General features: G+C 39.9%; 2 protein-coding genes across 2 annotated transcripts in view; both read left to right on the forward strand.

Annotated features, from left to right (window-relative positions):
- Positions 1-656: 656 nt before the first annotated feature.
- cUnh6orf89 (chromosome Un C6orf89 homolog) lies at positions 657-10,717 on the forward strand. Its single transcript, XM_082138762.1, has 8 exons — positions 657-794; positions 952-1,385; positions 2,563-2,713; positions 6,312-6,460; positions 6,546-6,640; positions 6,769-6,904; positions 9,188-9,311; positions 9,393-10,717. Exons 2-8 carry the CDS (start codon positions 1,197-1,199, stop codon positions 9,473-9,475), a joined length of 927 nt encoding a protein of 308 aa, XP_081994888.1. The 5' UTR covers positions 657-794; positions 952-1,196; the 3' UTR covers positions 9,476-10,717.
- A 1,857-nt stretch (positions 10,718-12,574) lies between these two features.
- znf76 (zinc finger protein 76) overlaps positions 12,575-12,979 on the forward strand; it is a 16,000-nt gene continuing 15,595 nt past the window's right edge. The window contains exon 1 of the mRNA XM_082138732.1: positions 12,575-12,653. Within this exon, the coding sequence (XP_081994858.1) occupies positions 12,634-12,653 (20 nt within the window). The 5' untranslated portion in view covers positions 12,575-12,633. The remainder of the gene's footprint in view (positions 12,654-12,979) is intronic.

Genomic DNA, 12,979 nt, shown 5'->3' on the forward strand with positions numbered 1-12,979 from the left:
GTAGTCAACATTTGAAGGAGATCAAAAAAGTTCATCAAAGTATAAGACAGAACGGGTATTGTTCAAAATTCATGTATAACTTTGATGAAAGGCTTTGATCCACTTCAAATGTTGACTACTGTGTGTGTGTGTGTGTGTGTGTGTGTGTGTGTGTGTGTGTGTGTGTGTGTGTGTGTGTGTGTGTGTGTGTATCGGATTTATAAAATGGTATTGTTGTCAAATAGACATAATAAAACAGCATAATATAAAACATTTTATTATAAAATATAGTAATAATAATTGCTTCTACATAATAAATCAAATCATCACATACATTTTGAGAACGTATGTACAATTTTTTTTTTTTTTTTTTGAGCCAAAATATGATCTTTGTATGTGATAAAATCCGCTGTTTTGAGTTAATATTTAGTCAGGTCAAGGTTTGGTAAGGTTAGAGTTGATGGAGTTAAACACCTCTTTGATCATTTACAGCGGCATGTTCGCTTCTTTTTATCCCCCCAAAAACACACACACACACACACACACAAAAAAACATTCGAATGAATAAAACTATAAAATATTCCACAGTTCATTTTTACAGTTCATCGTATCGACTATTTAATTTAAAATCAAAGAAAATATCGCGAATGACAGAGTTGTTATCACGATAAGCGTGTCGAATCCACTGTTGTGAACGCGCAAATGAGTAACGCTCGCGGATCAGACTCAGCGCGAGCACTGTTAGCGTGAACGTGCGAGTGAAATAACTCACAAAAACTGAGGGAAATCATCAACAAATCAGCAATAAACCGACAGTAAGATGCTCATTTGTCTTTATAGATGAGTGTTTGTGCGGATAGCGGAAGATAAAGACTGTAGTTGAGGGAGTTTGTGCGGCTCGCTAAGGAAAACTGTCATACGCTTGTCTGTTTATCAGTGTTTTGATACATAACTTGATATTGTGTTTTACAGGGTTCGTCAATCATGAAGGGAAACGCTTTCTCCCGTGATTTAGGGTAGAAAGACAACATCTGTCAAACACACACACACACACACACACACACACACACACACACACACACACACACACACACAGAGGACTCATCACCTGTCAATCAAACACGTCTTAACCTAATTGTGCTGCTGAAGATGATGAAGATGTGGATGATGATACGGCCCTGACTGACACACACACACACACACACACACTCGAGATCATGGGCTCGTCTCTCAGTGAACCCTGCATCTATGATAAGCTGTCGGAGAGCATCGAGATCCTCCGGCAGTCCGGCTATCGCTACGGGATGACCGAGAGAGAGATCGAGAAGTTCATCAAGCAGGTTCTGGAGACGAACGAGCCCCGCCGAGACCCGCCGCAGTTCCCGGTGCTGAGGGCCGCCGTTAAGGTACGGGAACACGTGACCATCTCGTAAAGATCGTGTTTAGGAGTTGAATGCACATGAACGCCACCACAATGTCGTAAATACGAGTGGGAAGCTCGGGATTTTCTCTAAGCACCGATCTTTACGAGCTGTGGGCGTGTCAGTGAGAAACATGGCGGTATACCGCGATACTTACCGGTATATAGCGGTGATATTGTCAGGCAAAGTAAGCTAATCACAGAATATGATTCGATATATGTAACGATAAAGTTAGCAAATTAATTAAAAACATTAAAAAACAAAGTACACCTGATAGAACTAGAGTTTAAGAACCTTGCTGTATTTTTGTGTAATTAATTAAGAGAAAGTACACCGCCATCTTACTCCGACGAAAGAGACTTGAACGCGCGTAAACACGAACTTCCCAGGGGGACTTGAACGCACCATTAATGTCTCTTTATAAAACAGTTAGTTCCAGTCCTTGATTCTGATTGGTCAATAGCTGTGTTTTAGTAACGATAAAGCGTTTCACCCAACGGTTCTATGTATCACTACACAACACCCCTAGCAACCACTCTCAGCAACGTAAACATGTTTGATCTCATTGATATTGTTCACTGAAGCTTATAGAGTAGAGTATTGTGAGAGGTCGAGTAAGCGAGTGTTCCTGCATTTACAGTAGACACAGCATTTTCCTTCATTCATAATAACAAAATCTGTTTGAATGTCCACTGCGATATCTTGTCCTTTTACCAGTTAAGAAGTTTTCTCGTGCCGTGACACGCTAGTCATTTATCAGTGGCGTCTTGCTTCTCCGTGTTCACAAGTTTCAGTCGTTTCAATATAAAAGTCTTCTCTACTGACTGACTCGCTCATAAAGACAGTCTCAGCCGCCATCTAACGGTGAAATAATGTGTGTAACTTCTGCTGCTGTTCACGGTCAGGGACTATTTTTTCCAGCGGAAGGAAGGCTTTTAGTGATTTAACTTCATGAAAGTTGCACTAATACATATTTTTTTGGCTTTAATATTTGTATTGTGTGGTAACCGTTTTATAAAAGCAATAAGATACTCGAGGCTAGTGCTGTATCGCGAATAATCGTGACTCTGCTTCGTGTCGTGCCTAACAACACCTCGTGACTTATTCCCCATACAGCACAGCCTCCTCGGACCTTACTGCTGATATATCTGTGTGTGTTCAGTTCGCAGTGGCGGTGGGAGTCCTGCTGGTGGCAGTGCTGGTGTTCTCGTCTCCTCTGGGATCTCTCAGCGCTGCGGGACACAACAGCTCGTCTCCGCTCAGTCACATGCGTCTGCTGGCGCTGCCCATCGCACGGAAGTACAACCTACACGGTGAGACCCGCTCACACACACCTTCTCACAGGTGTATCTGAACACGTGTGTGTGTCAAGTCTCCTTCATTTATACAGCGCTTTAACAATATAGACTGTCTCAAAGCAGCTTTACAGTGAGAACAGGAGATTACAGTAACAGAGATTGTTTAGGCTTTACAGCAGATCTAGAATTTTTTTTTTTTTTTGTAATAGGCACCAGATTAGTTGGCTTTGATAACAGTAACTTTCTCAAATGTTTACAAAACAAGCGGGAACCCAGTGTGCCTGTATCTTTCTCTATTGCTGTTCTATTACATGATAGAAAGTCTAAGGCCTTCAATAGCCGTACAGCAAAGCCAACTAATCTGGTGCCTATTACACGTCAAACTAATATTGCTGTGGGGAAAAGTAAGTCTGTTAAGTTAGCTCTTTTAAACATTCGCTCACTTAAAAATAAATCACTTCTAGTCAACGACTTAATAACCACAAAAAACCTGGATTTTATGCTTCTAAATGAAACCTGGCTAGAAGACAGCTGCAGTGCAACAATCCTCAATGAAACATCCCCTCCTAACTTTACTTTTATGAGTGTCTGCAGAGCTGTTAAGAGAGGTGGGGGTCTAGCTGCTCTTTTTAAAGATATCTATCAATGTAAGCAAATATCATTTGGGAATTACTTGTCTTTCGAATATCTGGGTATTGTGTTAAAAGGTGCTCCACGCATTTTACTTTTCATTATTTACAGGCCTCCAAAATATTCTCCAGCCTTTGCTGAGGACTTTACAGAACTGTTATCAACAATTACCTCAGAGTTTGACTGTTTTGCCATTGCTGGAGATTTTAACATCCATATAGATAATGCAGAAAACAATATGGCAAAAGAAATCAAAACTGTTTTAAAAACTTTTGATCTGACTCAGCATGTACATGGACCCACACACAATCGTGGACACACTCTAGATTTACTTATCAGTAAGAGTCTAAACATCTCATCGATTGTTATTAAGGATGTAGCACTGTCTGATCATTTCTGTATTTTCTTTGATATATTGATCTCTCCTGCCACTGAAGCTGGATCTGTGTCTGTCAAGAAGAGATGCTTAAATGAGAACACCAGTGTACTATTTATGAAGGCTATATCCTTAACACCAAGCATATCTGCTGACTCTGTTGATTTTCTCCTTGATTCTTTTAACTCAAAAGTTAAAAGTGTAATTGATGATATTGCTCCTGTTAAAGTCAGGAAGAAGAGTGGCAGACAAAAAGCACCTTGGAGAAACTCAACAGCAGTGCAAAATATGAAAAGACAATGCAGAAAAGCAGAGCGCATGTGGCGGAAGACAAAACTTGTAGTCCATTATAACATCTACAAAGACAGCCTTCATGCTTTCAATATGGAACTAGGCAAAGCTAGACAGACTTTCTTCTCAAATATTATAAACTGTAATTTAAACAACACACGCACTCTTTTTGCTACTGTAGAGAGACTGACAAACCCCCCAAGCCAGATTCCCAGTGAAATGCTCTCAGACAGCAAGTGCAGTGAGTTTGCTTCTTTCTTCTCTGAGAAAATCAATAATATCAGAAAGGTGATCAGCACATCATTGAGTTGTGCTGGGGTCAGACAGATCAGACCACCTGAAAAAGTAGTAACTATGTCTGATTTCAAAGAAATTGATGGCAAAATTTTGGTAGAAACCGTACAGCACCTTAAAACATCAACATGCACTCTTGACACACTTCCCACATCGTTTTTCAAAAGTGTGTTAAACAGTTTAGAAGCAGATCTTCTAGAAGTGGTAAATGCCTCACTTCTCTCTGGGAGTTTTCCAAACTCCCTGAAAACTGCAGTTGTCAAGCCCCTCCTGAAAAAGAGCAATCTGGATAAGACCATATTAAGCAACTATAGACCGATCTCAAATCTTCCTTTCATAGGCAAGATCATTGAAAAAGTTGTCTTCAATCAGCTGAACAAATTCTTAAGCTTGAATGGATACTTTGACAATTTTCAATCTGGTTTCCGACCGCATCACAGCACAGAGACAGCGCTCATAAAGATAATAAACGATATTCGCTTAAATACTGATTCAGGAAAATTATCAGTGCTGGTACTACTCGACCTCAGTGCTGCATTTGACACTGTCGATCACAACATACTTCTGGACAGGCTGGAAAACTGGGTGGGGCTTTCTGGGATAGTCCTAAAATGGTTCAGGTCATACTTAGATGGGAGAGGTTATTATGTGAGTATAGGAGACCATAAGTCTGAGTGGACATCCATGACATGCGGAGTCCCTCAAGGCTCAATTCTTGCGCCACTCCTGTTCAACCTGTATATGCTCCCAATGAGCCAAATAATGAGAAACAACCAAATTGCTTACCACAGCTATGCAGACGACACACAGCTGTACTTAGCCCTATCGCCTAATGATTACAGCCCCATTGACTCCCTGTGCCAATGCATTGATGAAGTCAACAGTTGGATGTGTCAAAACTTTCTTCAGTTAAACAAAGACAAAACTGAAGTCATTGCGTTTGGAAACAAAGATGAAGTTCTCAAGGTGAACGCATACCTTCACTCTAGGGGTCAAACAACCAAAAATCAAGTCAGGAATCTTGGTGTGACACTAGAGTCAGACCTTAGTTTCAGTAGTCATGTCAAAGCAATAACTAAATCAGCATACTATCATCTGAAAAATATTGCAAGAATTAGATGCTTTGTTTCCAGACAAGACTTAGAGAAACTTGTGCATGCTTTCATCACCAGCAGGGTGGATTATTGTAATGGACTCCTCACTGGCCTTCCCAAAAAAACCATAAGACAGTTGCAGCTCATACAGAACGCTGCCGCCAGGATTCTGAGCAGAACCAGAAAATATGAACATATCACACCAGTCCTCAGGTCTTTACACTGGCTCCCAGTTAGATTTAGGATTGATTTTAAAGTATTATTACTGGTATATAAATCATTCAATGGCCTAGGACCTCAATACATTGCAGATATGCTCACTGAATATAAACCCAACAGATCACTCAGATCATTAGGATCATATCAGCTAGAAATACCAAGGGTTCACTCTAAGCATGGTGAGTCTGCTTTTAGCTATTATGCCAGCCGCAGCTGGAACCAGCTTCCAGAAGAGATCAGATGTGCTCCTACTGTAGTCACATTCAAATCCAGACTCAAAACACTTCTGTTTAACTATGCATTTACTGAATGAGCACTGTGCCGCTGTTCGTCCGACTGTTTGTACTGTATTTTATTTTTTATTTTTCTAAACTGTTTTAATTATTCTTATTTCTTTTTATTATTTTAATTTATTCTATGTAAAGCACTTTGAATTGCCATTGTGTATGAAATGTGCTATATAAATAAACTTGCCTTGCCTAGAATAAAGTCATTGTCCAGATAAACGTAGTTTTGATTGATTCACTTCCGTTGTAAAGATCGTTAGTTATTAACTTAAAATTGTGAAAAGATTTTTTTGCAACCGTTATCATCTCCGCGCAAACTTCAAAAACACGAATCTGTGAAAGCGCTGACGGCGTGCACATGCGTATTACGTGTTCAGTCCATAGGTATGCGCGTTTGAATATGTGTGTGTGTGTGTGTGTAGGGTTTCACCAGCGCTGGGCGTCCGGCGCTCTGCACATGGCTCCGGTGAACTGCTCCGCCTGCGCAGACGTGACCGACGTGATGGAACTCACTGACGCACTGAGAGCGTCTGCGGGGAAGATCAGACTCACACAGCCACTGCTGCTCAAGGTACACACACACACACACTCACACTCGCAAACACACTCTCTATCTCTCTCATGTCTGTGGCTGTTAACATGTGTGTGTGTTTCAGGGTGGAGCGTCTCTGTCTCGGCGTGTGTCTCAGCTGGATCAGTTCTCCTCGTCTGACTCTCTCTCTCCGTCTCCTGCCAACTTCACTCTGCTCTGGTAATGACGCTTCACTCAGTTTGACACACACACATCGAATGCTCAACGTTTACAGCAGCTTCCCACAGAACTAAACCAGTGTGCTGTAACTGTGTTAGTGTGTGTGTGTGTGTGTGTCCGTCCGTCAGGAGTTTCTCGTCCAGTCCCAGAGAGACAGTTCTCGGCTGGCTGTTCCCTGACACAGAGCTCTGCCCCCTGCTGGAGAACACGGGCACCACCCTGCAGCGCTGCCAGCTGAGTGACATCACCAGCCCTCGTCACACGGTCTGTTACTTTCACTGCATCAGCACTAGTGCGGGTTACACTCTCTATATATGCGTCACTCTCTATATATGCGTCACACACTATATATGCGTCACGCTCGGTGTTACTCTCTATATATGTTACACTCTATATATGCACTACACTATATGCGTTACACTTTGTGTTACACTCTATATGCGTTACACTATATATGTATTACACTTAGACTATATATGTGTTACACTCTGTTACACTATATGCGTCACACACTATATATGCGTCACACACTATATATGCGTCACGCTCTGTGTTACTCTCTATATATGTTACACTTAGGGTTGGGTATTGGTTGGGTTTTATCCGATACCAGTACCTACTCGGTATTTTTCAAACGGTTCCGGTGCTTAAACGGTTCTTAAACCGGTACTTAAGAAAACGAAACTGCACACACTTTATAAAAAAAAATTATATCTGTGTGTGTTTTCTGAAAAAGATTTTCTGATTTCTGATTAAATAAAAAATTGTGCTGATGTAGCCGAAAACACTTAAGTTAAGATAAAAATGTTGTCTTCTAATATTATTTATATATATTATATATATATATATATATTATATATCAATTATATTACATATTATATATTATAGACTTTTACAAAACAGAGAAATATCTGACACTGAGCAGAAATATTTAACACACAAAGTATAGCCTCATATAAATATACTTCATATACTTCATACTTGATATGCAAGATTTGCAGTTGGCATTAAAATACTAGACTTACCCGAAGAGGAACACTGCAGATGAACTTGAACTTTAGTCAAGAATGTCAGAGGTTTTGGGTTCTAATCCGCATGCGTAGTTTTTTTAAACCGATAATGCTCATCAGTGGTTGTATATCAAGCAGGGACACTTTGTGTGCATTATATGTTGTGATTTCACCAGAACGAATAGATATGAGGCGCCGTCTAGGGCTTAAATCGAACTTCATTCACGCACACATAAAACGCTTGCATACCAACGCTATCTCCTGCATACACATATACTGTAGTCACACATACATGTATACTGCTGAATGCTCCAACTAGGCTATATGAAATGCACAACGTCACATCTAAAGTCGCTCACGCACACAGACACAAACCGCGCACATACTCATCTGAGACGCGAGCACACACACACACACACACACACACACACACACACATAAACTCGCGCACATACTCATCTGAGACGCGAGCACACACACACAGACACACACACACAAACACAAACTCGCGCACATACTCATCTGAGACGCGAGCACGCACACACAAACTCTCCAAGCACATACTCTTATGACGGCGCCTCATAAATAGATCGATCTCTGCAACGTATTGAAACGCGCGTCCGAGTGCGGTGTGCGCGAGCCACAAGAGAAAATAATTTTCAGCGCTAGATCGTCTCTTATTTAACAAACGAACGAAATGAATGCTCTGCTGGTTAACTGGAGATGTTTTGTTATTGGATCATTCGTGCCGCGAGATGTTTTATAGGGGGCGGTGAAAAAAGTCAGGCACCGAAATCAGGCACCGAAAGTTTCGTTCTTATTCGGTCTGGTTACTACCGTTTACGTCGGAACCGGTTCCCTATTGGAACCGGGTTTCGGTACCCAACCCTAGTTACACTCTATATATGCACTACACTATATGCGTTACACTTTGTTACACTCTATATGCGTTACACTATATATGCATTACACTTACACTATATATGCGTTACACTCTGTTACACTATATGCGTTACACTCTATATATGCGTCATGCGTCACACACTATATATGCGTTGCACTGTTACACTATATGCGTTACACTCTATATATGCGTGTTACACTATATATATATATATATATATGCGTTACACTCTATATGCGTCATGCGTCACACACTATATGCGTTACACTGTTACACTATATGCGTTACACTCTATATATGCGTTACACTATATATGCATTACACTTACTCTCTATTTATGCGTTACACTGTTACACTCTATGTATGCGTTACTCTCTCTATATGGGTTACACTCTATATCTGCGTGTTACACTATATACATATATGCGTTATATTCTCTATATGTGTTACACTCTCTATATATGCGTTACACTATTTATGCATTACACTTACACTCTATATGTGTTACTCTCTCTATATCGGTTACACTCTATAAATGCATTACACTTACTTTCTATATATGCGTTACACTCTAAATGCGTTACACTATATGCGTGTTACACTCTCTCTATATATGCGTGTTGTGTGTTGCAGAGAGTGCAGGTGTTGGGTTGGCTCGTGGTGGCTGACGGTTCTCCAGCTGTTCATGTTCTTCCTGTCCAGCGATGCCAAAACCACTGCCGCTCCTTCAGCCTGTGGCTGGAGCCGGGAGACATGGGTAAAGACCATCACATGATCCGATAGGCTCCCGGTCAGGAAGCAGCGTCTCAATGATGTGTGTGTGTCCGTGTGTCTGCAGTGTTCGCCGACCCGCGCCACTGGCTGATGGAGCTTCTCCCGCACGGATCTCAGGACGTGATGTGTGACGGTCCGGTGCTCTGAGACCGGCTCCTCGTGCCAATACTGTGGACTCGATCCCGTCTCGCAGAAAACCTTCACTCACGGCGATCAGCGCTGAGGAGAACGACGGCCGTTCAGAGATCAGATGCTAAATCCAGACGCCGCGTGACCCTCGGATTGTGTTCAGGAAATGACATCATTATTTCTCTTCATTCGTTGGTCTTTTCGTTGAGCTCCGGTGTTTTCTGACCGCCGTCTGTCTGGATGAAACTCAGGAACATGTTTTCGGACGTAATTCATGCCGGAGTTTAAAAATAAGTTTTGTTTTGTTCAAAGAAAATCAACGTGTGTTTCAGGGCTTTCTGATTATTTCTGACATTATTTTCATGACAAATAAGCACTTTTTATCAACTCAAATTACTGAGATGCAAACCTCAATCTTGTTACAGTATGCAAAAAATGTAAATCTCATTACCGTAATGCAAAAATAAATAATATATTAAGTATTTTTACATCATGGTATTATATTTATATTAGGGTACAGTGATGGAATGGTGAGAATATTTTCTCCATATTATGGTAAATATATTTTTATATGACGGTAATGAGGATGATTTTTGGGTGTATTACGGTGATGAGAACCAGTATTTTTTGTTGAGAATATTTTTCCATGCGATAATATTTTTTTTGCATAACCGTAATGAGGATGAGTATACGATTTTCATTACGGTAATGAGAACGAGAATATTGTTATTGTTAAATTATGGTGATGTGAACTACCTTTTTTTTTGTGTATTACGGTGATGAGAATGAGAATATTGGTGTATTGTGGTAATAAAAATGAGAATGTATTTCATTATTGTAACCTAAGTGATGAGAAGGAGAATATTTTTTGTTACGGTAGTGAAAACACATTTTTGCATCACAGTAATGCGAGTGTGTGGAAAGTGTGTGTTATTGTCATGAATATAACGTCACGATGCAGATTCACCCGTTTGTCTCTCTGACGCTCTGCAGATCAGCCAATCAAAGCACTTTAAATGTTTGTCATCAGCTGATGAGTGTTGGGTGGAGTCTCGCCGCTCCTCTCCACCAATCAGAGACGACCGAATGTGATGACATCATCATCGCGATCAGATTGTGTCGATGGTGTTTTCTTGTCCTCCGGAGATTAATCATTGTAAATAATGAGAATAAGATGAAGATTATGTGATTTACTAATATGATTCAGAGATCTATGTTGATTGTGATTTTACACAGTAAACAAAAGCTGCTGTTCGTAAACCTCGCGTGTGCTTTCAGTGTGTGTGTGTGTGTGGTGAATTATGGGATTGTTCAGTAACTTTTTTTCAACTTTATAATGTCTAAAGCCAGAGTTGAGTATGAAGAAAGTGTTTAAATACCAAAAAAACAGCTGATCAATATTATATATTATTATTATTAAATATATAGTTCATTTTAATTATGCATATATAAATACTTGCACAAATGCACATAAGTAATGAAATATTTTTATTTGATATGTATTTATAATTTAAATATTACTTGTGTGCATTTGTGCAAGAATATATATATATATATATATATATACTGTATGCATAATGCATAATTAAAAATATATTTTTATTAATCAATATATAGAAATATAAAAATAATCCGTTTTATTTTTTATATATGTATAATATTACATAAAGACACGTCAAGATATGTCAACATTTTCTTTGAAAGAACAGTATTCACATTAAAAATATAATTTTTGGATATTGTTGCTTGGATATACGGCTTGATTTTATTCTCCAAAACAACAAATTCAGTTTTTTTAGTTTAGTTTAGTTTAAATTTGCTCAGTGAAAGCCATAGGTATATCCAGAGAATGTCTAATATGGCGAGAAGTTTCACTCTCACTACACTTCCGGCTTTTGAACTGGTTGCAGTTCCACTCTGATTCCATATGAGGGCGCTCACAGGACGAGTGCAGAATGAATGGAGGTCAATGGCGGTATACCCCTCAAAATCCACTTTTCTCAGGATATAATTTTTTGTCTAGTAATTTGAATGTTGTATTCGAAAGGAGATGCAAAGAAATTACACATTGCTGGGTGTTAGATTTTTTAGAGTCACTTATTTGCTTTAAAAAAGTCTTTCAAAATGTCAGTGACGTCAGAATGCTGACGTCATTAGCAGAATGCTAGCGTGTTATGGGCAACAACAACTCAACCTGTAAGAAATCAAAACGACATAAGTACTCGTTCATTCAACTTTCGACCTAAAACCCATGTTGAACTTGCAAAATCTACAATCACATCTGAGATTTCTCAACGGCAATCGGGTGAAAGAGACAAATTTAGCCGTCTAGCCCCATTGACTCCCATTCATTTTGCACTCATGGCGAGCGCCCCCAGTGGAACTCTGGTGGTACTACAACCAAAATTCGGTACAATAGGGCTTAATAGGGAGTGGACAGGCTCTCCGTAGACGGGCTCTGGTATATCTATATCTAAAGCTGGCGGCTGACATTTCCCGGTGTGATATTACAGAATTACTACATTCTTCCGGTTCCGGGGTATAAAGAGCAGAAACGGAAAGAAGCCGGAAGCTGGAGGAGGATGTGACGTAGTTCTACCTGAGGGCAGCAGGGGGCGCGCTTTGGCTCAAACATTCAATTCTGTTATTTATACCTTTCACAAGAATGATGTGCTAAATACTTCGGACTGATCATTCACCTTTCAAAAATCCTACAATGTTTTGAAGTATAATATATTTATAGTATTTATTATCTTTGGAAAAACTCTATACTTTAACAGAAATGGGAAAATAGTAGCCAACATGAATCATTACAAAAACAATGAAGATACACATCTTTATGATATTTAAAACTCTTTGCTACACTTAACTGTATTATTTTAATAAATACATTTATTGTATTGTTACTCTAGCGTCTGTGCTCTTTTGTGTACTTTTGTTTATTTTTTCAATACTATTTTATTCTATCTTTTTCATGTTATTTTTTATTGAATACGTTTCTTGGAATAAGGTTAGAAAGTTATTTATTGAAATAAAATAATTTATAAACAGTATAGTTATCTGTTGGTCTTTTTTAAACGAGTTAGCGGAAGTGCAGCGCCGCCTGCCGGAGGACCGACGCACTGCGGCCACCGTAGCACTGATCGCGCGGGCCGCGCTGCCGTGTGTCGCGGTGCATGTCGGGCCGCTGGCGGTGGTGAGTATCCCAGCCTGCGCTGCTGCTGCTCCAGAGAGAATGATGGGATAGTGGAGGACACAGCAGCGCTGCACACACACACACACACACTCAGACATTATTTACATTATTCTGGCGCTCTAACCGTCTATATGTGTGTTTACGCGCGTGTTTGCGTGACTGTAAATGTGTGTAACACGAGGCCTGCGGCGGAGCGCGTGTCCGTCTTCAAGAGGACTATAAACAAACACAAAAGTACTGTAATAATAACATATGGTATAATGCTGGACGTTTGATATGCATCACAGTATCACCATACTCATATTCAGAGTTATGTACCTGGTGCA

This window comes from Leuciscus leuciscus (assembly GCF_965113295.1).
Source record: "Leuciscus leuciscus genome assembly, chromosome: 15".
In the NCBI taxonomy this organism is placed as follows: Eukaryota; Metazoa; Chordata; class Actinopteri; order Cypriniformes; family Leuciscidae; genus Leuciscus; species Leuciscus leuciscus.

What these genes read in the sequence shown, in the direction of transcription:
- cUnh6orf89 (XM_082138762.1), top strand. Translation starts at nt 1,197, where the DNA reads ATGGGCTCGTCTCTCAGTGAACCCTGCATCTATGATAAGCTGTCGGAG. An exon ending in GCCAACTTCACTCTGCTCTG is followed by an intron (nt 6,641 to 6,768) that starts GTAATGACGCTT and finishes TCCGTCCGTCAG; the next exon opens with GAGTTTCTCGTCCAGTCCCA. An exon ending in TCACCAGCCCTCGTCACACG is followed by an intron (nt 6,905 to 9,187) that starts GTCTGTTACTTT and finishes TGTGTGTTGCAG; the next exon opens with AGAGTGCAGGTGTTGGGTTG.